This window comes from Leuciscus leuciscus, assembly GCF_965113295.1.
Source record: "Leuciscus leuciscus genome assembly, chromosome: 19".
Lineage (NCBI taxonomy): Eukaryota > Metazoa > Chordata > Actinopteri > Cypriniformes > Leuciscidae > Leuciscus > Leuciscus leuciscus.
The window spans coordinates 12,942,622-12,964,153 of NC_138743.1; the positions used below are offsets into that span (position 1 = coordinate 12,942,622).

The 21,532-nt window shown below is 37.4% G+C and overlaps 2 protein-coding genes and 1 long non-coding RNA gene across 11 annotated transcripts in view; 2 read left to right on the forward strand and 1 right to left on the reverse strand.

The window, feature by feature from the left end:
- The window catches only part of LOC309482786, a 223,295-nt gene that overhangs the window by 154,032 nt on the left and 47,731 nt on the right, over positions 1-21,532 (forward strand). The gene's annotated exons all lie outside the window — the stretch shown is intronic.
- fzd3a (frizzled class receptor 3a) lies at positions 647-18,446 on the forward strand. Of its 2 annotated transcripts, none has more exons than XM_082148224.1 (7): positions 647-951; positions 1,905-2,321; positions 9,612-9,808; positions 9,882-10,899; positions 12,835-12,983; positions 15,191-15,418; positions 16,373-18,446. In XM_082148224.1, exons 2-7 carry the CDS (start codon positions 2,127-2,129, stop codon positions 16,623-16,625), a joined length of 2,040 nt encoding a protein of 679 aa, XP_082004350.1. In that variant the 5' UTR covers positions 647-951; positions 1,905-2,126; the 3' UTR covers positions 16,626-18,446. The 2 variants fall into 2 exon arrangements, with proteins under 2 accessions (XP_082004350.1, XP_082004351.1); XM_082148225.1 differs by having other exon boundaries at positions 15,194-15,418.
- Positions 18,374-21,532, reverse strand: part of cdc42bpab (CDC42 binding protein kinase alpha (DMPK-like) b) — a 58,941-nt gene continuing 55,782 nt past the window's right edge. For all 8 annotated transcript variants that reach the window (XM_082148153.1, XM_082148150.1, XM_082148151.1 and 5 more), the window contains one exon: positions 18,374-20,352. In XM_082148153.1, coding sequence (XP_082004279.1) covers positions 20,221-20,352 — 132 coding nt within the window. In that variant the 3' untranslated portion in view covers positions 18,374-20,220. The remainder of the gene's footprint in view (positions 20,353-21,532) is intronic.

Below are 21,532 nucleotides of genomic sequence, written 5' to 3' on the forward strand. Positions count from 1 at the left end.
TTTTTCTTTTTCTTTGCTTTTTTATACAGTTGCTTCTTTCTTTACTTTTTTTTTTTTTTTTTTTTTTTGTATTGTATTGTATGCATAATGTGTAATTCTTGCATTTGTACAAAATGTATGTTGCTTGGATAAAAAAAAAGGATTTGGCTGATGGGAAGAAAATAATTTATTAGCCAAATAGCAAAAAATTGTACAAATAAAATGTGAATATTTTATTGCATAATATAGTTTACAACTTGATTGTATGAAAGCTTTCTCAACACGATGTGTGTTTATGAGTTGATTTTAATAAACAGCACTTACTGAAATATACAAACACTGAATTAATTTTAGTATTGTTTAATGTAAATGCAAATAAAATGTAGATTGGAAATTAATTTATGTTTTAGTAGCAGAATCGTGACTCCAACAAACTATTTGAAATGCATGAACGTACTCCAAAAACGCAGATAAACAAAACGTAATATGTCACGCCGCGACCACGCGATGACGTAATCACACAATGACGTAAAAAAATCAATGACAAGTTCTGAACCGATTCTTCTAAATGAATTGCTCGAAAGAACCGAATCTCGAAAATGAATCGAACTTCCCACTACCAAACACACGCCCATCATTCCGGGCATCCACAAATCAGCAGCGCCAACTTCATTTCATTATAGTGCGGAGACGCTCCCCGCTCCCAACAGCCCCAGGCCATTGCAACGATGATATCCGTGGATAAACCCAAGTCATTCTCTTTTTGCCTGCTGAACGTGTTTTTTTCATGCTCAATCCAGTGACGTAAGTTCTAATATGCTTTTATATTGAGTGAGAGCAATATTCGTCGCGCGTCATCGACAAATGCGCGCGCCCGTATAAATCCGAAAAAACCTGCAGAAAGACACACAGGGCTCGTATTGTTAGAGACGCGGAGTGGGGTCCCTCACGTGAATGATTTCAACTCGAGAGGTAAGAAGGACTTTTTATCATAATCGAAATTAATTTGGCATAGGAACATGTTGTAGTAAAAAATAAGAATAATACACCTCAAGAGTAACGTTACACCAGACACATTTTGAAGGGAGTTTCATTATAGCGAAGCTGCAACACGATTCCCAATGGATAGGGTTATTGAAGAAATGGGCTATCTGCTGTTCTGTGAGTGTGTGTTTGCAATGAGCGTTAAATGCGTTGAATTAAATTTAAATTAAATTAGTAGCCTATAGGCTACTAGAGGTGTCAGGCACAAACCAGCATCAATAATATAATTAAAATTATTCAGCATTGTGTGTGTGTGTGTGTGTGTGTGTGTGTGTGTGTGTGTGTGTGTGTGTGTGTGTGTGAACCGTTTAGACGCAGTGTCTATTCCTGTGAGCATCACTTTGTGCTCTATGTTGACAATTTTCTTTTGAAATCAACTATCTCCCCTTCTTAACTACACAATATATATCCTAAAACTACATCAACAATAGTTTAACAGTTTTAAAGTTATTACATTACAGTTAATTGTATAATAATAAAATTTTAATTTTATATAAACAGTTTTTTTATTTTATTTTATTTTATTTATTGTTATTAATGGCTGAATTTGGAGTTGAAATCGATCATGGAACATAATTCAGTTCTGAACAGGTTAATACTGTGTTCTGTCCTATTGTTCCCGAGGTTATAATGTTCTAATTTAATTTACACTGAACACATAGTTACATTGAAGTTTCCCCTTGGTAAGCATCTTTTATTTGCTGCCACTATAATATGTCAGTGCTTTTGATCATGCATTGTTCACTTTGAAATCATTTCCCACGCCTTGAGAGATCTCCAGAAGATTTTTCATGTTTGACTAAAGTGTCACCGCATTCATGAATAATTCATGTTAGCCTATTCATTTCAAAATGTGACATTTGGTGCTCTTTCTCACACAGATGAAAATTTACCTCCGATAAATGCATGGCAACCTCAGTCATACCCACACCGGATTATGGACATGCACTGAAAAATTATGGATCTGTCACAGGAAAATGGAGAAGCATATCCGTGCGATTTCAGTCTCGTGTCAACCAACAGATAATTAACGAAGGAATGACGGAGCTCAGATTTTCTTGATATAATTGCCCTTTTCCAGTCCCAGCGCAGACGGACATGCCATGGATCTCCTTTGGGTTCTATACTCCATGCTGACTGTATGTATGGCCATCAATTTGGAAGCTCCTGGCAGCCATAGCATGTTTACCTGTGAGCCTATCACATTAAGGATGTGCCAGGGCCTTTCCTACAATACCACCTTCATGCCAAACCTTCTGAATCACTATGACCAGCAGACCGCTGCTCTCGCCATGGAGGTAAACCACATGACACAGGCTGACTGTTTAAACAATGTCATCAAATTGCACTACATTAAACTACACTCTCAGAAAACCCCTAAAGGGTGTACATTAGTATCTATATGGTACATATTAGTACCTAAATGGTAACATAACAGTACCTTTTGAAAGGGTACCACCCCAGTGACAGCTTTTGTACCTTTTTTTCGGAGAGTGTTGGACTAGTTCGAATCATCATGCTCTAATAACTGCGTGACCTCAACAGCAGTCATATAGATGTGGGTTGTGCTTATACATGTATGCATTCATATATAAATCTTTCCTGAATAGTGAGGAAAATAGTGAGAGCAGAGAAATAATGAAAAACTTTTTTGAGTCATGAAAATATGCAGGGAAACCCTTTGCCATGAATCTCTTTAATATGCTGTTTATCTTTATTTTCCCTGCACGAAACAATGAATGCTAACTGTGAATGTTTAAGTGCATTGCTTCAAAACGTATGTTCTAACAGCGCCAAAGATTTGTCGTTTTCGATTTGACCCAGTTCTTTCTTGTGCCCTGCAGATCATTCGGATCACATTACAGAAACGTTTAAAGGGAAATTAATCTTTAATCTGTCCTACGGGGCTGTTTGCTGTGTCTTTTTTTCTGAAGTATCGTGCTGTTTTAAACAATTTTTCTAGTCCTCTTTTGCATGTGGCTGCGGCAAAATAAGCATCTTATAAGTATTTATATAACAAGGTTGCTTTACAACGGCTTGCTAGTTGATGTTATGGGCAGTTAATGGTGCTTGGACGTGTTGTTTATTTTGATTGCTCTATAATCTTTGTATCTGCGGCCATAACGCCTGGATTGATTCAAGCCGATGGTTAATCCTCTTTACCGGGCCGCAGTATTCAGCTGAGCCAAACTGAGAACAGCTGCATTAGCTTGTTACAGTGGCCTGAGTATCTGTTGGACACACACAGCGCTGTAAATGTTATCTAAAACCTGCTGTCCTTAGTCACTAGGTTTTAACTTATTCACTCCGGTCCTTAACTTATTCACTCCGGTAACAGAGGGATGGGTCAGAAAATGAAAAAGAAGAAAGATAAGGAAAAATGAATGGATGGAGTTGAGCCGAGGCAACCCATCTGCTCATCCTCATGTACATTTGTGTGGAAATGTGGAGTTATATAACCTTTTGCACTGTAGTCAGTGCAAAGACACACAGAAAGCGATGATACTTTTTAAATCCACTGTTGCACAAAGGATTATATTCAAAAGCATTTGAATGATAATCACAATTCACATGTAACACTGTGCATAATATATTTATGTATTATCAAGCACTATGTAAAAAAAAAAATATATATTTATATATATATATTATTTATATTTTATATATTTACAAATATTAAATATAGTTTAAGATTTTTTTTGTATTGTTATTTTATAATTACTTCAGAAAATATTTTATTTGTTTGGATTGCAAGAATGAAAGGATTTTGTTCTTTAAATTAACGCAAAATTAAATAACTTATTAGATCAGAACGTTTTTGGCATGACTTCTGCATTTGAGGACGTAACATTAACAGAAAAAGAAAACCCACTGGAATGAATGGGATAGTTCACCCTAAAATGAAAATTCTGTCATAATTTCCTCAACCTGAAGTTGTTCCAAACCTGTATGAGTTGAGCTGCTGAACACAAAAAAATTGACTATATTTTGAAGAATGTTGGTAACCAAACAGTTGATGGGCCCTATTGACTTACATTGTATGGAAAAAAATATATAACGGTTTGGTTACCGACATTCTTCAAAATATCTTCTTTTGTGTTCAGCAGAAGAAAGAAATACAGGTTTGTAACAACTTCAGGTTGAGTAAATGTTGACAGAATTTACATTTTGGGGTGAACTATCCCTTTTAAGTCTTCTGAATATCCAGGATTTGGTTAATGAGTAGCTTTTACTCTTTACTCTTTTTTTTTTTTTTTTACAAACAACTAACATCAATGACTAGAAGGTGATGATAATAGCTAATTAACTAATCTCGAGTTGAAGGAAACCAGACTAAATCTTTAATTTCCTCAGCCGCCAACCAATTATTTCTTTCTGGCTTCATAAGGAGCAGATTAATCGTCCTTGCTTTCCGATTCAAAACCACTGTAGGACAGTGGCAACATCTTGCTCTGAACTCTGGGTAACCTCATTTGTGAAGTGGGACAGTTGCCTACAGGGATGGTTTCTGGGATTGTTGTTGTGTGCAGTAATAGCAGGAAGGTTCAGGGAGGATCTGAACTGATCATGCAAAGAAAATGCTGGGTAAAACTAATAATATTCAGCATTCCAGGTGCAGCAGTGATTGATATAGTTTGACATCTAGTTAATATAAACTTCCTCCCCCATTTGTCAGACATGCAAAGATACCTTGACCTTGTCCTCGTGTTGTTTTTACCATGTTGTGATCATTAAGGGCTTCCTCCAGTTGTAATGCAATCTGGCAACTCAAACCCAAATTATATCAGCTATACATTGCTTGGAAACTCTTTATTTTTTATATACATTTATGAGGTGCTATGACTTTGAAGTTTGAAGTTATCTGAACATCACTCACATTTTCCTCAGAGATGTCATATCTAAGACTGGTGACAGAAGCAAAAACATGCTTTCAATATGTACAATTATATTGTTTTGCATATAGTAAAGGGTTCAACATGATTGTTCATTCTATAAATGAAGAAAATATATGTTAGCCTGTATCATTTATGCACATTTATTAATGCGTAAGCATTAGGACAATCTTTATTGGAATGGCAGGGTTGACCATTATTCCCCATCCATATCTCCGTCTTTGTCCTCTTTCCTCTTTTCTCTGTCTGTTTCTCTCCACTCCCTCCTCTCTTCTCTTCATCCCTCCCCCCACGCAAGGTACTGCGGTTGCTGGGGAAACGGATCCCAATTGTATTGCAACAAAAGAGCAGGCTTTCTCTCTCAGGAGGTGGTCGTCACTCGCACTCTGACCTCTCTCCATTACACCCCTCCCTTAAACCGGCCGTTTATGCATCGCTGGTTACCATGGTAGTGCTGTTGAATTCACTGCCTTAAATAGTGACCGGTAGAAAAGGGAAAACCAGTCAGAAGGGAGTATTAAGAATATATCTTGAAGTCTAATCTAATCTTCCTTATCGATGAGCAAGTGGAGGTTCACAGAGAAAGGCATGTGCACTCTGGATTTATGGGTAGAGGGAGGAACAAGTGTATTTACTTGTGAATGGACACATTTTAAAATGGTCAGGTTAAGGGATAGTTCACTTTGAAATAAATTGTTGGTATGTTTTAGCTTACCTCAAGGGCATCCAAGATGTAGGTGTCTTTTTTTCCGCAGTAGTTTCAATTTTGATATTTTTAGGTCAAACCGTTCTTGTCTGTCAGTCATATAATGCAGGTCTATGGTCATTATCTCAAAGAGCATGCACAGAGTCCAAACTAAAACAATTCCCCGTCGTCCAAATTAAACAATTCCCCATCGTAAGTACACATTGATGGCCTAAGACACGAAACGAGCGGTTTGTGTGAGAAAACGAAAAGTATTTATATCGTTTTTACCACTTATACACAGCCATGTCCGAGTGATCTGATCTGACGTGTGCGCAGACTGGTGCATAGATATATACACACTAGATGTCGCCTTGTCTACGGCAGTTCATTGGAACGAATGTCTTTAAGGCGACATCTAGTGTATATATCTATGCACCAGTCTGCGTACACGTCAGATCAGATCACTTCGACATGGCTGCGTATAAGAGGTAAAAACGATATAAATACTGTTCGTTTTCTCACACAAACCGCTCGTTTCGTGTCTTAGGCCATCAATGTGTACTTACGATGGGGAATTGTTTAATTTGGACGACGGGGAATTGTTTTAATTTGGACTCTGTGCTTGTGTTTTGAGACAGTGACCATCGACCTGCATTATATGACTGACAGACAAGAACGGTTTGACCTAAAAATATCAAAATTGAAACTACTGCGGAAAAAAAAGACACCTACATCTTGGATGCCCTTGAGGTAAGCTAAAACATACCAAAAATGTATTTCAAAGTGAACTATCCCTTTAGGTGACTTCTAGATTTCTTCTGTTTGCCTTCTTGTTTTACTCAGATCTAAGAATAAGTCAGTGAAAGACACACTATATCAGCCAGTATTTCAGATTTTTTATTTTATTTATCCAGCAAGCAATTTTGCTTTTAAAAGACGTCTAATAGCCGTCCAAACACAGTCCAGACATCTAGGCTAAAGCAAGGCAAAGTTTGGGCTGTCAGTGAAAATGTAATAGACGTCTAAACCATAGCCAAAAATAGACCAGTCATCAATTAGATTACAAAGAAATGAAATGAGTGAAGAAATGAAATCAAACACATTGTAATCACTGTTTACTTTGCTTACATGATGGAATATCATACATATCGCAAGTTATTTTGGCAAAAACGACATGTAACCAAATTCAAGGTTATTTTGTCTAGAAGTGTGTTACTCATAGCCGGACTATATCGGGTCTATAGTTAACCTAGACAGTGAAATAACGGCTATTGCTTGCTTGGATATTGTCATTGTCATCACCATTTAATTTGGCTGTATGGAGTGCTAAAAGAATTTAGGGCTTAAAAAGTCTCTTTCAAAAATAGAGAAAGCTATTTGAATTTAATTGTGTAGGATATAAATTAAATGCATTTGAATTGAGGGTATAAATGAGTCCTTCATTAGAGGCAAACCGTAAAAACACACAGCAGCTCCAAACATGCGGCAGCTGCATTGAACGTCAACTTGCTAATCTGTGTTTCCGACAATAGTGATGCTCCAAATATGTAAAACCCACAGATCCAGCCATTTTACAAAAGACCTGACCATGTTGCTTCTGGGGATTATGGTTTAAAATCTCTGGTTATATGACATGCCTCCACATCTCCCATACAGCTTATATAGCATGTAATCTGTATGAACCATCATGTATAATGCTTTGAATCACATGCTCTCCGCCCAAACAAGAAGCAACAGTCATTGTGCCTCTTCTGCTTTCTGCGTGTGTACATGCCTGCCATCTCTGTATGTTTTGAATATCCCTAAATAACTTTCCGCAAGGCCCTTAAGAAACACAAAGGCACTGGGATAGACATTAATGTGTAGAAAGTGTGTGTTTGCCCTTAGGATAACAGTGGGCAAGATGCACACATTTGAGTTCATCAGATCATACCGTTGCATGTAATGTGGAGTGACAGCAATGATGAGATAATGTGTTTCACCAGATCAGCAAATAATAGCACTTGCTTTATTTTTATCTTGCCTAAAAGCTAGAGTATGTCCACTCAATTGAGCTCAGAATGGTGTAAGACATGTCATAAAACCTTTTGTACCCGATTACAGCCACAGATGCCAGTAATGGTAAATCAAGGAGCGTGAAGTTCACATTTTCTCAGTAATAAAAGTCAATCACATTAAGGTTTTATGTCAGCTTTACTTATTGTCCGCAAAATATTTAAATGATCTTTGTACACAAAAGTTCATGTGACCAGCAAATTTTTGGAAGCTACGTGATGAAAACAAGCTTTTTTTTTTACGCGGGCTCTTTCTCGTGTCATGTTGGTGGCACATCTCAATGGTATATGCTGCGTTAAATATGGATTAGGTGCGTGGAAATGATTGCTGGATTTAGATGCTTTGTGTCAAAATGGGCAAGCATAATATCCATCCTAATCCCTTTTTACAGACATTTTGGGTGGTAGCCTAGTGTGCTGGCTGTGACTGAAGGCTTTCATTATATTATGGATATGTATTATATATTCAGTACATCATAAATGTGTTGGACTGTTGCAATTTTTTTTTTATAGTGAATAATGGTAACACTGTTGTTAGTGCATTAGATTATATCATTGTATTTAGCCTGAAAGCTTGGGTGATTTTTCTCCATATTAAGTGAAAGTCGTCATGGCATGTAATTTGTAACAAATAGTATTTTTAATAGCCAAAAATGTTTACATAATAATAATGTAAATAATTTTTTTTCAAACAAACAAACACTGAGAGTATTTTTTTATATATATTATAATTATGTAATTTATTATAGCATTTTAATAGCCAACCCCTAGGAGCAATATTATTATTAATATTTTTATAGTAATTAATGGGTGTTTTTTGTTGTCGTTGTTGGTGTTTCGTTATTTTATATATATATATAGTGGGTAAATTATTAGCATTTTTAACAACCAAACACTAGAAGTTATATTTCTGTATATTATAATTATGTACATAATTATAGGATTTTTAATAACCAACCCCTAATAGCAATATTATTATTATTTTTTATAGTAATTAATTGTTTTTTTATATGCATCTTTTTGTATATAAATTATGTATTTCTTCTTACCATTAGTAATTGCAGAAAAATTAAATGTATAGCACTGTAAATGTAAAGCCTGTTCATGTTGGCTGTGAATGATTGTAAGTTTTGGTCCTTTTTTTTCAACACAAGGGGTGTCAGAACCCCCACCCTTCCATCACAAAAGCCCTTACTCTGCAGGGGTGGAGGCATTATTGTCTCTCTGTCTGGTCCTGGGTGGAGTCTTTCTCCTTCTCCCCTGTGGGATTTGCATATTTATGTCCGGCCCCGAAGCTGGTACTACTCCCAGAATGCCTCATGGTGTAAGTGGGCCTCAGCAATAAACAGCATGTCTCCACGCCCCAAACAAAGGCCTCCTCAGAGAGATGAGGGAAGTACGTTACTGTGCTAGAACTACAGATCAAATTTTATTCTCATTTAACATAAGGGTGACTAAGTGACTGTTCGGTGTGGGTCATAGACATGGCCTGGTGGATGTTGTGCTGTTGAGTGGTTAAGATTCTCCAAATGATTTCAAGATGACTGGAAATGCTTTGTCAGAGTTACAGTAATTAAGTAATTAGGTTTGTTTTTAGCAGTTATTAGATTGAGGCCAATAAAATACCAGCATGTATTTTGTTCAGTGTTTATTTTTAGCATTAAAACTACGGTTAAGACTATGTATCAAGACAAACAGTTTTGCAACTCTCAGTGCTTGGCTTTTATTTTGAATTTTATTGGGACGTTTGGTCACCCTATTTAACATATTGGACATGGGTCATGCATGATAAAAAACAATAGTTTTTATCAAGAAACCATGAAACCCAAAATTTGAGTTTTGTTTATTTATTTATAAATAAAAATAAATAAATAAAAATTACTGTTATTATTATTAGTAGTAGTAGTAGTATTAATAATAATATTTCCATATTTTTCTTGTCTGTCCATACAGCCCTTTCATCCTATGGTGAACTTGGAGTGCTCTACTGAAATACGCCCATTCCTGTGTGCCCTTTACGCACCCGTGTGCACAGAGTACGGCCGTGTGACCCTGCCATGTCGGCACCTGTGCCAGCGTGCCAAGAGCGATTGCTACAAGCTCATGGACATGTTTGGGGTCAGCTGGCCGGATGAGATGGAGTGTAACAGGTACAGGATCACTTTTATTAAGATATCTTTATGATATGATATGATATTCTGAAATGACACTCTTGTCTCTTAGGTTTCCAGAATGTGACGAGTCTTACCCCAGAGCGATAGACCTGCTCCCGCGCAGTGACGGCACGGAGGAAACACCCTCGCCGGTTCAGCGGGACTATGGCTTCTGGTGCCCACGAGAGCTGAAGATCGAGCCTGACATGGGCTACTCATTCATGGGCGTCCGCGACTGCTCACCTCCCTGCCCCAACATGTACTTCCGCAAAGATGAGCTCATTTTCGCACGCTATTTCATCGGCGTCATTTCCATTGTGTGCCTGTCGGCGACACTCTTCACCTTCCTGACCTTTCTCATTGATGTCGGGCGCTTCCGCTACCCCGAACGGCCCATCATCTTCTACGCGGTCTGCTACATGATGGTGTCCCTGGTCTTCTTTCTGGGCTTCCTGCTGGAGGAGCGCGTGTCGTGCAACTCAGCGAGCCCGGGGCGTTTCCGCGCCTCCACCGTCACCCAGGGCTCCCACAACAAGGCCTGCACGCTGCTCTTCATGACACTCTACTTCTTCACCATGGCAGGAAGCGTTTGGTGGGTCATTCTCACCATCACCTGGTTCCTGGCGGCTGTTCCCAAATGGGGAAGTGAGGCCATCGAGAAGAAGGCTTTGCTGTTCCACGCGGTGGCCTGGGGCGTCCCGGGAGCCCTCACCATCACCCTCATGGCTATGAACAAAATCGAGGGTGACAGCATGAGCGGCGTTTGTTTCGTGGGGCTCTACGACCTCATGGCCTTGCGCTGGTTCCTCTTGGTTCCTCTCGCACTGGATGTGGTCGTAGGTGTGGTGCTGCTGTTAGCCGGTGTCGCGGCGCTAAATAGGGTCCGAATGGAAATCCCACTAGAGAAGGAGAACCAGGACAAACTGGTGAAGTTCATGATCCGGATCGCCGTGTTTTCTGTCCTGTATCTGGTGCCACTGCTGACTGTCATTGGATGCTATCTGTACGAGCAGAGCCACAGATCCGTGTGGGAGACCACCTGGGTACAGGAGCGCTGCAGAGAGTACCACATCCCCTGCCCCTTTCAGGTAACAATCACTTGTTTATGAAATACTTGCATTACTGTCTTCAAGGCTGCATTTATTTAAACAAAAATACTGTAAAAACAGTAATATTGTGAAATATTATTACAATTTAAAATAACGGTTTTCTATTTCATTACATTTTAAAATGTAATGTATTCCTGTGATGATAAAGCTGAATTTTTAGCAGCCATTACTCCAGCCTTCAGTGTCACATGATCCGTCAGAAATCATTCTAATATGCTGATTTAGTGTTCCAAAAAAATATATATTATTATCAATCTTGAAAAAAAAAAATTGTGACAACTGTAAGACTTTTTTTCAGGATTCTTTGATGAATAAAAAGCTCAAAAGAACCGGATTTATTTGAAATATACGTTTTTTGTAACAAAGTAAAGGCTTTACTGTCAGTTTTGATCAATTGAATTCGTCCTTGCTGAAAAAACTATTCATTTATTTAAAAACTAAAATTGCACTGACCCCAGACTTTTTAACTGTACTGTATATTCATAGTTAAAAGCAAGTTAATGCAAGTTAAAAGTCTTAAAGGGTTGAATATGCATTTATTTTGTACATAATTATTTTTATGTGAACTTTGTACAGAATTACTAGGAAAAAACAAGCATATTAAAAATTTACCTCAAGTGAATTTGTACTACTGTGCTTGTGAATAATTGAAGGTCTCCACACACACAGGCTCCTGCCAACTCTGTCTTCACTCTATTATTGACTAAGTGGTCACTTCCACTCATTTCTGGCCTTAAATGAAGCTCACATCAAGAGATAAAATTTCCATCCGTAAATTTAAATTGAATTTAAATGGAAGTATTTAACATAAAAATATGACAGTCTTTCCTTTATATCTCTAGAAAAAATGCCCTCATAATAGCTTTTGACACTGGGTTCATCAGACATTTACAGCTGCATATCTCAGTTGATCATAAAGCCACAGCTGCACTGAATATATCTCATGTCTAACATGATGCAAACCAACTGAAGCAGAAAGTTTCAGCTTCACCAAAATCTCAGTAATAATGTTTATCCGTGTGTGTGTGTGTGTGTGTGTGTGTGTGTGTATGCCTGAGGCAGCGTGCGATTGTGGGATTGTTTTTAATGAGAGAGAAAGAGAAAAGGACTGTCATGTGTCATGTTATATCTGTAGCAGTACTTCATGAACTGCTATGAAGTGTATTGCTATAAATAGCAGATCTCTAGTTGCACTGCAGTAAGTGATGTCATCATACAGTGGCCACAAAAATCTTTGGACACACTAAAAATGTATAAATCTTAGAATTATATTGCATTATATAACAAAATACCAAACCAGATGGGATATTTTAAAGAAAGAAAGCACAAGCCGCTATATAAGCAAACAACATTTGTTAGGTTTCATTTGATTAAACTATAAAAAATATTGTTCAAAATAAAGACAAAGCTATTGTTACATTTAGTCAAAATAGTGAAATGTCTAGATCTAGAAACATTTATTAAGTGCCACTTGATTTTATATTTGTTATGCAATTAAATATTTTTTTAAGTATGGCTTAAATTACTATCATTAGGTGTTTTCCTATGACATTAAATGAGATATAAATAAAATATGTAACAGTAATGTATATGAATGTAAAGCAGAGCAGAAGAAATGCTCCATCCAGAGCACAAAGAGAGAGAGTATGTGTGTATTAGATAAAGAGGAGGACAGACATTTGTGTTGGCTGTAGTTGTGTTTATGCCTTTGGCAATTGTGCAGTGAGCTGAGATAAAGCACTTCCCATCCACACAATCGCACACGCACAACCCAGGGCTAAACTGACATCCAGAAATACACTCACGCACACACTGCATGAGGTTATGACCAAACACAGAGATCTGATCACAAATCAAGTCTCTTCTGTTCTTATGTTGCATACTAAGCAAATGTGTGAAAATGAATCTTCACAGGTGGAACAGACAAGCAGGCCAGATATCGCCTTGTTCCTCATCAAGTACCTGATGATGCTGGTGGTGGGCATCCCCTCCGTGTTTTGGGTCGGCAGTAAAAAGACCTGCTTCGAGTGGGCCAGTTTCTTCAACGGGCATCGCAAAAAAGAGTGAGTCACATGAAATGCTTGGCAGATTTCTAACATTATTGTTTAGGCCTAATGCCTATAGTGTAATGCACATATTTTGTGTGAGCTAAAGGTCATGGGTTTGATTTCCAAGAAACACAAACTGATAATGGCCTAAAAAATCATTTTAAATGTAGAGCTGTAATTTGTTATGGATTTATTTATTTAGTCTAAATACACTACCGTTCAAATGTTTGGTCAGACAATTTTTTTCTTTTGGAATGCATTAAATTGATCAAAAGTGACAGTAAAGACATTTCATAATGTTAAAAAAAGATTTCTATTTCAAATAAATGCTGTTCTTTTAACTTTCTATTCATCAAAGGATCCTGAACAAAACATGTTATGGTTCCCACAAAAATATTAACTGTATACAAGATTGAGAATAATAAGAAATGTTTATTGAGCAGCAAATCAGCATATTTCAATAATTTCTGAAGGATCATGAGGATCATGCTGAGATCTGGAGTAATGATGCTGAAAATTCTGCTTTTTATTTATTTGTACATTTACATTTTAATTACATATTCAAATAGAAAGATTATAATATAGAATTACAATATTTATTGTAATTTAAAATTACAATATTTAAAATTGTACTAATATTTCACAATATTAATGTTTTTACTGTATTTTTGATCAAATAAATGCAGCCTTGGTATAAGACTTTTGAACGGCAGTACATATTCTATTATATAAATGTAGGAATCATAACATTATATTGTACAGTATGAAAAATGATTTGCAAAAGATAATCTAAATAAAAAAATAGAGGAAATGAGCATGACCAATTGAGTATCAAAAATCTCTTGTATCATCCAATAACAGAAATGGTACAGATATATTGTCATATGCTTCAATATGAAGTCAATGGAAGACAAATAACAGCCACAGGAAGTAATTCAGTCAGTATATATTTTGATAAATTTCTTCCATTTGTGTATGCAATACGGATATTTAAAGGGGTCATATAATGCCACTTTTGTAGAAGCTAATATGATTATTTAGGGTCTAAATTAAAAGTTTGTAATATACTTTAATTAAAAATTCTCATTAGTATTGTAAGAAAACACTAATTTTTCCTGGTCAAGAACAGCTGTTTTCAGCACGTCGTTCAAGTGCACGTGTCTTTAAATGATAATGAGCTTTGCTCACCCCGCCCCTCTGTTCTGTGCGTACACCGTTTGTAACACAATAACCATAACGCGTTGTTCATTATAAACGTGGGATTATGAATTATATTGAGAACGTCGTACATAGAAAACATGCCGTAATGTACCCTGAGTGTACAAATAGCCGCATTCATCGTGAAGCGTGCAAGCGATTTGCAAAGATTAATATAAAGGTTAATAAAACGTTACACTCACTTCAGTTCTTCTGGAGGTGCAGCAGGAACACGAATAGTTGGTATCGATCCTTCTTTCAGGAGCAGCTTCTTAGCAAAACCAGCTTTATACTGACCTCGTTTATAAAGCAGTCTGGTGTGTGAAATGATTCGCGCAAACATGAAAGCATTGATGTTGATCGTGGGGAATATTCCCTTCGAAAACAAAACTCAGCCACTGCGTCTTCAGCGGTTCGGATTTAGGAACATCAGCATGACTGCTGTGTTCCTTATTACACCCAAGAACAGAACGCCACAATCGCTTAGACGCCATTCTGCTCATAGACAGTGCTCCAGCGTATCAACAATGACCGCGCGGACTATGATGACAGACAGCTCGCTCACGAGCGAGGGCGGGTCTGTGTTGAACCGCTGCTGTCAATCAACAATCGTGGGAGGGGCGTCGATTTTGTGACGTCACAAAATCGAAGGGCTTGATTTGAGACTTAAAAAAACAAACACTGGAAGGATTTTGATCATTTTATGATGGTTGTATACAGGCACTGCCAACACACATTTCAGTACAATCAACTTTTAAAAGTGCATGTACCATTATATGACCCCTTTAATGAAGGACAGGAAGTAGCTAGAGGAAATAGTTCAGTAAGTGTGTACTGTCTCATAGGGGTTAGTGTTAAGGCTTGCTCTCTACACACCCCTGTCCCTTATATTAGGGCATTAACCTCCTCACCCTCCCCTTGTCCCACTCCCCCTCCCTCCCTCATTCATTTCCCCTCCGCCTTCCCCCTCTCTCTTCCTTCACTCCTCTGTCACTCGCTCCCCTCTTTGCCGCCCCCCTCCTCAGCAGAGCAGTGCACGAGAGCAGGCAGGTGCTGCAGGAGCCCGACTTCACCCAGCTCCTCCTCCGGGACGCCAACACTCCAGTGGTGAGGAAGTCTAGAGGCACGTCCACGCAGGGCACCTCCACTCACGCCTCCTCCACACACCTGGCCATGCTGGACGAGCCGCCCAGCGCCAGCACCAGCCGCGCCAGCAGCTTCCACGGCAGCCTGCACCGCTCACGAGACGGAAGGTGATCATTCACACTCAAATCATCATGAATCTGAGGACTTTATCACAATTTGCAAATCTGTGGAATTCCAATTAGTTACTGTTTAATAAAAAGACTTGCAAGAAACGAGTTATGCATAGAAACACAAATACACAAATAATGATGATGCATTGTTCTAGACTAGATATCCAATATTAAAGTCACAATGAAACAAAGGTAGCGACAGATCTTTTCTTCTCCATTATGATGTACATCTGAGTGTAACGGATTATAGAAAAAAAAATCTCTTATGCTCACCAGGGCTGCATTTATTTGATCAAAGATACACTAAAAACAGTAATATTGTGAAATATTATTACAATATAAAAGGACTATCTTCCATTTTAATATATTTTAAAATTTTATTTATTCCTGCGATGGTAAAGCTGAATTTTCAGCTTCATTACTCCAGTCTTCAGTGTCACATGATCCTCCAGACATCATTCTAATATGCTGATTTGCTTTTCAATTATTGGTGCTAAAAGTTCTTATTATTATTATTATTATTATTAATGGTGAAATGTTTTTGACTTTGATAGTAATAAGAAATGTTTTTTGAGCAGCAAATCAGCATATTATAATGATTTCTTAAGGATCATGTGACACTGAAGACTGGAGGAATGATGCTGAAAATCTAGCTTTGCCATCACAGGAATAAATTACATTTTGAAATATATTAAAATAGAACATAATTTACAATGATTACAGTTTTTACTGTATTTTTGATCAAATAAATGTTGCCTTGGTGAGCATAAGAGACTTATTTCAAAAAAGGACCTATACAAATAGATGTACTTCTTCTACTAAACCTACTAAATTCAGCAACTGTCCCAGGATAATAGAGCCCCCATTGGGCACAGCTGGACGAAACCTACAGCTGCCTTCCAGATCAAAGATCTAAGCATCACTGAACCTCATTCTGTTTCCCATATTCAGGTACACAGCTTGCAGTTATCGTGGTGTAGAGGAACGTGTCCCTCAGGGAAGCACCCTGCGCCTTAATGATCCGCTCCAGCACTGCGCCCTCAACCGCCTCGACAGCCAATCACGGCACGGAAGCCTGCAGCGCCTGGAGAGCCAATCACGGCACAGCAGCATGCGGGACCTCAGCATCACTGCGCAGGCCATCCAAAGCAGCCCTGGCAACGGCATTCACCGCGTCGTAGAGGAGGACGCGACCAAGGCCTGAACTTTAACGTGCCGACCAAATGAGTAAAGAGAACATGGACTCTTCTGGTGAAAACTCCTCACGATGGATCGCACAAATATGAGAGCATTCAAACTACAAAGTGCGACTATGTGCGTTCCTTGGGGATTGAACCCACAACCTTGCCATTGTTAGCGCCTTGCGCTGCTAGTTGAGCTACATGGAACGAAATGAACTATTAAATAAGATCAGTTGATCAGGATGCCAAACACTTGAAATTGTGCAAAACTGTGCAAAAATGACATACACTACCGTTAAAAAGTTTTGTGGTCAGTACGTTTTTTTTTATTCTTAAAGAAATTAAAGCTTTTATTCAGCACAGATGCATTCAATTGATCAAGAGATAGTAAAGACATTTATAATGTTACAAAAGATTTCTATTTCAAATAAATGTGGTTCTTTTGAACTTTCTACGCGTCAAAGAATCCTGAAGAGGTTTCTTTAGAACCAAATCAGCATATTAGAATGATTTCTGAAGGATCATGTGACATTGAAAAATTCTGAATAATTTGAAGAATAAATTACATTTGAAAATATATTAAAATATAATCTCAACATTTCTATTTACTGTATTTTTGATCAAATAAAAGCAGTCTTGGTGAGAATTAGAGACTTCTTTCAAAATCATTAGAAAATCTTACAGACCAAACTGAACGGTAGTGTATGTATGTTCTGTCAGCTTTTCTCAAGTAAAATCTGTGTGGAACCGCTCGGTTCCTACATAAACAGGGTCAAACGTAAGGGCTTTTGATACATCATCATTCTGTGATGTGTTGAGGCGCTTGCTGTTTTATATTCCCATGATTTGAGCATTCTGATTTGTTTCACTACAGATGCAGTTTTGAATGTTTCTTCCCATTGTTTGTTGCACTTTTGACCTTTTTGTAGAACAGAACTAGTGATGGATACGGAAATCCTGCACATTTGGGTCGAATTTCAAAGGACAGTTCACCCAAAAATGAAAATTCTGTTGTCATTTTATTCACCCTTTTGACTTTATTTTCCTGTGGAAGACAAAAGGAAAAGTAAAGCAGACCGTCCAAGTTTCTTTTTTCCATACAGTGATAATAAATAGTGACCGGTGGTCGTAAAACTCCAAAAATAACAAAAAGCCCCATAAAAAACATAAACGACCCAAGTGCATTACATTGCAAGTTGTCTTATATTTGTGGGAGGGGAATTTTTGAGTGTGTGTGTGGGGGGTGGGGGGTCATTACTTATGTTTCCTTTAGCTGAGGAAACTGACAACATTTTCATTTTTGTGTGAAATATCCCTTTAAGTGTGAAGAGCTGAATTTAAATAAAGAAAAAATTTTACATCAGTCATTTTAGAATAGATATTGTAGGATTTTTTCGATTGGAAATTGACATATACTTTACAACCAAGCTCTTCTCTTGAGTTTTAGCACTGATAATTAGTCGAGTCATTTTCGCGTCATTTACCGAAAACTGTGAAAAGCTTTTTTTTTTATGAACATGTTTTATGTGCATATGAACAAAATAAAACATCACCAGTCTTAACACATTCTTATCCATGTGTGTCATTTCCCTCCGTTTATTGAATACATCAGCGTCAGGTTAATATAGTAACGTCTCCATATATGCATAGTGGCCAGTTTATCCAGTCTTTGATTGACCTTTCACCTTAAATACATCTGTGCAAAACGATTCCTCATTGCTTGAAGTGATATCCACCTTTTTCAAGTGAGTTAGAAACAATACAACCATGAAACATATGGAATGGACATTTATGACATGCAAAACTGTACAAATTATTATAAAGCATATCCTAAGAAATAAAAAGAAACCACTGAGATGAGAATGAGCTCATATAAATGTGTGTGTAAGAAGTTACGGAAATGCAGGTTTCCATCCAAACGTCTGCTTTCCTTTGCTGTTACTTGCTACTGGAATGATACTGCAAAACAGAACCAATTTATTGTAAACTTTTGAACGAATTATCCAATTCAGTGAGTTTCCCCATTTGTGGAATGAACAGACGTGAACCTAGTGCAGAAATCAAGACGTGAGGACCTAACAGAAGCCTGCATGAGGCACGAAATTAAATCAACAACAAACAGAATAAGGAACAAAGTGAAGCCTGTGTTGCTCATTAGACATGCGATTTCTGAGTTTTAAACAATTCTCTTTTCTTTCTTTTTTTTGGATGGAATAAATGTCCTTGGAACTACAACAGCAGCAATTTGAAAACTACATAATGACAAATACATACTGGTTTTGTGGGATTATTGTAATATAGATTAATGGTAAAGTCTAACCTTACATTTAATAGCAGCGGTGAATGTTTTAACACTTAACGGGATATAATTACTGTTATCCATGAAAAGATTTTCTGAAAACAAGTTTTTCCAGGGTAGAAAGTTCCAAACTATGTGTGTGAAGCAAAGTGTGTAGACTATTTCCCATACTGTAACCATGAAACCATCCAGGAACGAAACGAAGTGGCTTTTGTCTGTCCGCAAATCTCAAATTACATGTTGGACAAGTTCAACAATTTGGACCTAATAGTTCCAGATTGCAGAAATATGATATTTGTACAGTTTCGGTCAATGCATGTATTGCCATCTGATAAAGCAGAAGTGAAGCCGACGGACATTATGCAGTTTTTTGTTTTGTTTTTTTAAAGCACACTTGTAGTAAAACAGCTTGGCTTGTGTCTCACAAAAATCTTCAACGAAATAAAAATACACAAGGCAGTATCGTCTCACAAAACAAAATAAAAAATCTAAAAGAACCGACGCAACTGAAGTTTTTTTAAATGGTCTTGGCGCGAGTATATTAAAATAATTCTTTAAAAATAAAAGCAGTGAGATTTTTTTTCCACATAGTTTATCTCTTCAATATTTCCTTATTATATATTATACTATACTTTTAACCTATGTACATTACTGTGATGTGTTTTCACAGGTCATGTTGTTTCACGGAAGGTTCGGATTACATGGAGACTGGCGATAATGATGGTGACAGATCCCAAGATGTCATCATGTCAGAAAGCCTCTATAAATTCCTACAAATATAGGACAGGAAGCAATAGATGAGGTCGCCTGATATTCCATTAGCTGAAGTAACAAACGAATCACTACACATCACTTTTAAAAGCAAATAAAAAATATACATCATTGCAATTTTTTCCTGGTAAATTAGTGGGATTCTATAATGGAATCATCATTCCCGAATGGTCCACAGCTGAGGAGCAGAGTGAGGGACGTGACAGTATTTTCCACCTTGAAATGGCTAAATGATAAATAAATAAAAGTTCACCCCTAACCCGGTCTATGTACAAACGCCAGTAACAATTAAATCCAGAACTAGTAGCCCTCACTTTTTCCTCCAATCAGCTTCGCGGGGTCGTCGCTCAAACATCCACGCATCCACGCGCACATACAAACGCTCACATGTTGGTGTGGTTTTTCCTTTGTATGTTCCCCAGTGGTGATCCTTTATGCAAATTAGGTGTAGGGGCCTGTAGTGCCTGGGTGCGACTGTATGGGAGGGGGGCGGAGCACTGTTACAGGCAGACTCAGAGTTTGTTGTGATTGGTTCACCGTTGAGTCCATCATGTGTCCCACCCTGTGCGGTCTGTGCTCTCCAGTGAGAGGGACTTTGTCTTGTGTGGGGAGGCGGGGCTTGGCGGGCTGCTGAAGTTAGAGCTGTTGGAGGCAGTGGAGTGCCGGGGCGAATCAGAGTCCTGAAAAACAAAAACAAACCAAAATATTGAAAAAACAGTGACACTACCTACAGAATATATTGATCAAGAGAGTCTCTACTATAATCTTACCCCCGGTTTCACAGACAAGGCTTAAGGTAGTCCCAGACTAAAATGTATGTTTGAGCTGTTTTAACTGAAAGCAACTTGCACTTACATATCTTAAAATATGCCATTGTTTTGTATGGAAGCTTGTTTCCGCCACAGAATAAAAAATAAAAAAGGTAATTGCGACTTTTTATCTCACAATTCTGACTTTTGTTCTCACAATTGTGTGATATAAAGTCACAGTCGCGTGTTATAAAGTCAGAATTGTGAGATATCAACTCGCAATTCTGAGGAAAAAAGTCAGTCTTTTTTCCTTAGAATTGGACTTTATAACTCACAATTGAGAGTTTGTATCTCACAATTCTGAGAAAAGATGTCAGAATTGCGAGATATAAATAAATGTAATAGGTTGTAAGTTAATGTCGCAGGGAACGAGTACTATCCTTTGCGATAGAAGTCTCACTTACAGTTTTTCTTTCCATTCATATATTCTTTTACTTAGTAATTTATTTAGTCATTTTTTTACACGGACATGTGCATGAATATAGATGCAAGTGGGTTGTTGCAAGTATGTAGGCACATGGTAGGAGTGTGTGAATATGCGTGGCAATAGATGTATGAATGTATATGTGTGTGTGTATACGTATATATGGATGTGTAAGTATAAGTATTGCACATATGTATAATTAAATATGTACATTTAGTTTCTCTTTATGTATGTGTGTATAAATAGGTATATGACATGTATAAGCATGTATAATTTGTATGCATTCTTATCAAGTTCATTTTACTTAGTCATTTAATTTTATTTATTTTTCTCTTTCCTTACATTTATGTATTCATACGTTTACATGTCTTTATTTACGTATTCAGTACAACATGTATGACTTGTACTTATAACATTCAGGAATGAGGGCAATGTGAAGTCTTGTTTCAACATATCGTATTGCTGTTATTGGTTCCCTGTTTATATAAAGCTTACTAATGAACAAAAAAAGAAATACAAAAAAAGAATTGCAAGATATAGACTCAGAAAAAAGTCAGAATTGAGAGTTTATTTCTCGCAATTGTGAGTTTATGTTGCAATTCTGACTTTATAACACTCAATTGTGAC

Coding starts and splice junctions, on each gene's coding strand:
- fzd3a (XM_082148224.1), top strand. CDS start 2,127: ATGGATCTCCTTTGGGTTCTATACTCCATGCTGACTGTATGTATGGCC. Junction 10,900..12,834: donor ACATCCCCTGCCCCTTTCAG/GTAACAATCACT, acceptor GAATCTTCACAG/GTGGAACAGACAAGCAGGCC. Junction 12,984..15,190: donor AACGGGCATCGCAAAAAAGA/GTGAGTCACATG, acceptor CCCCCTCCTCAG/CAGAGCAGTGCACGAGAGCA.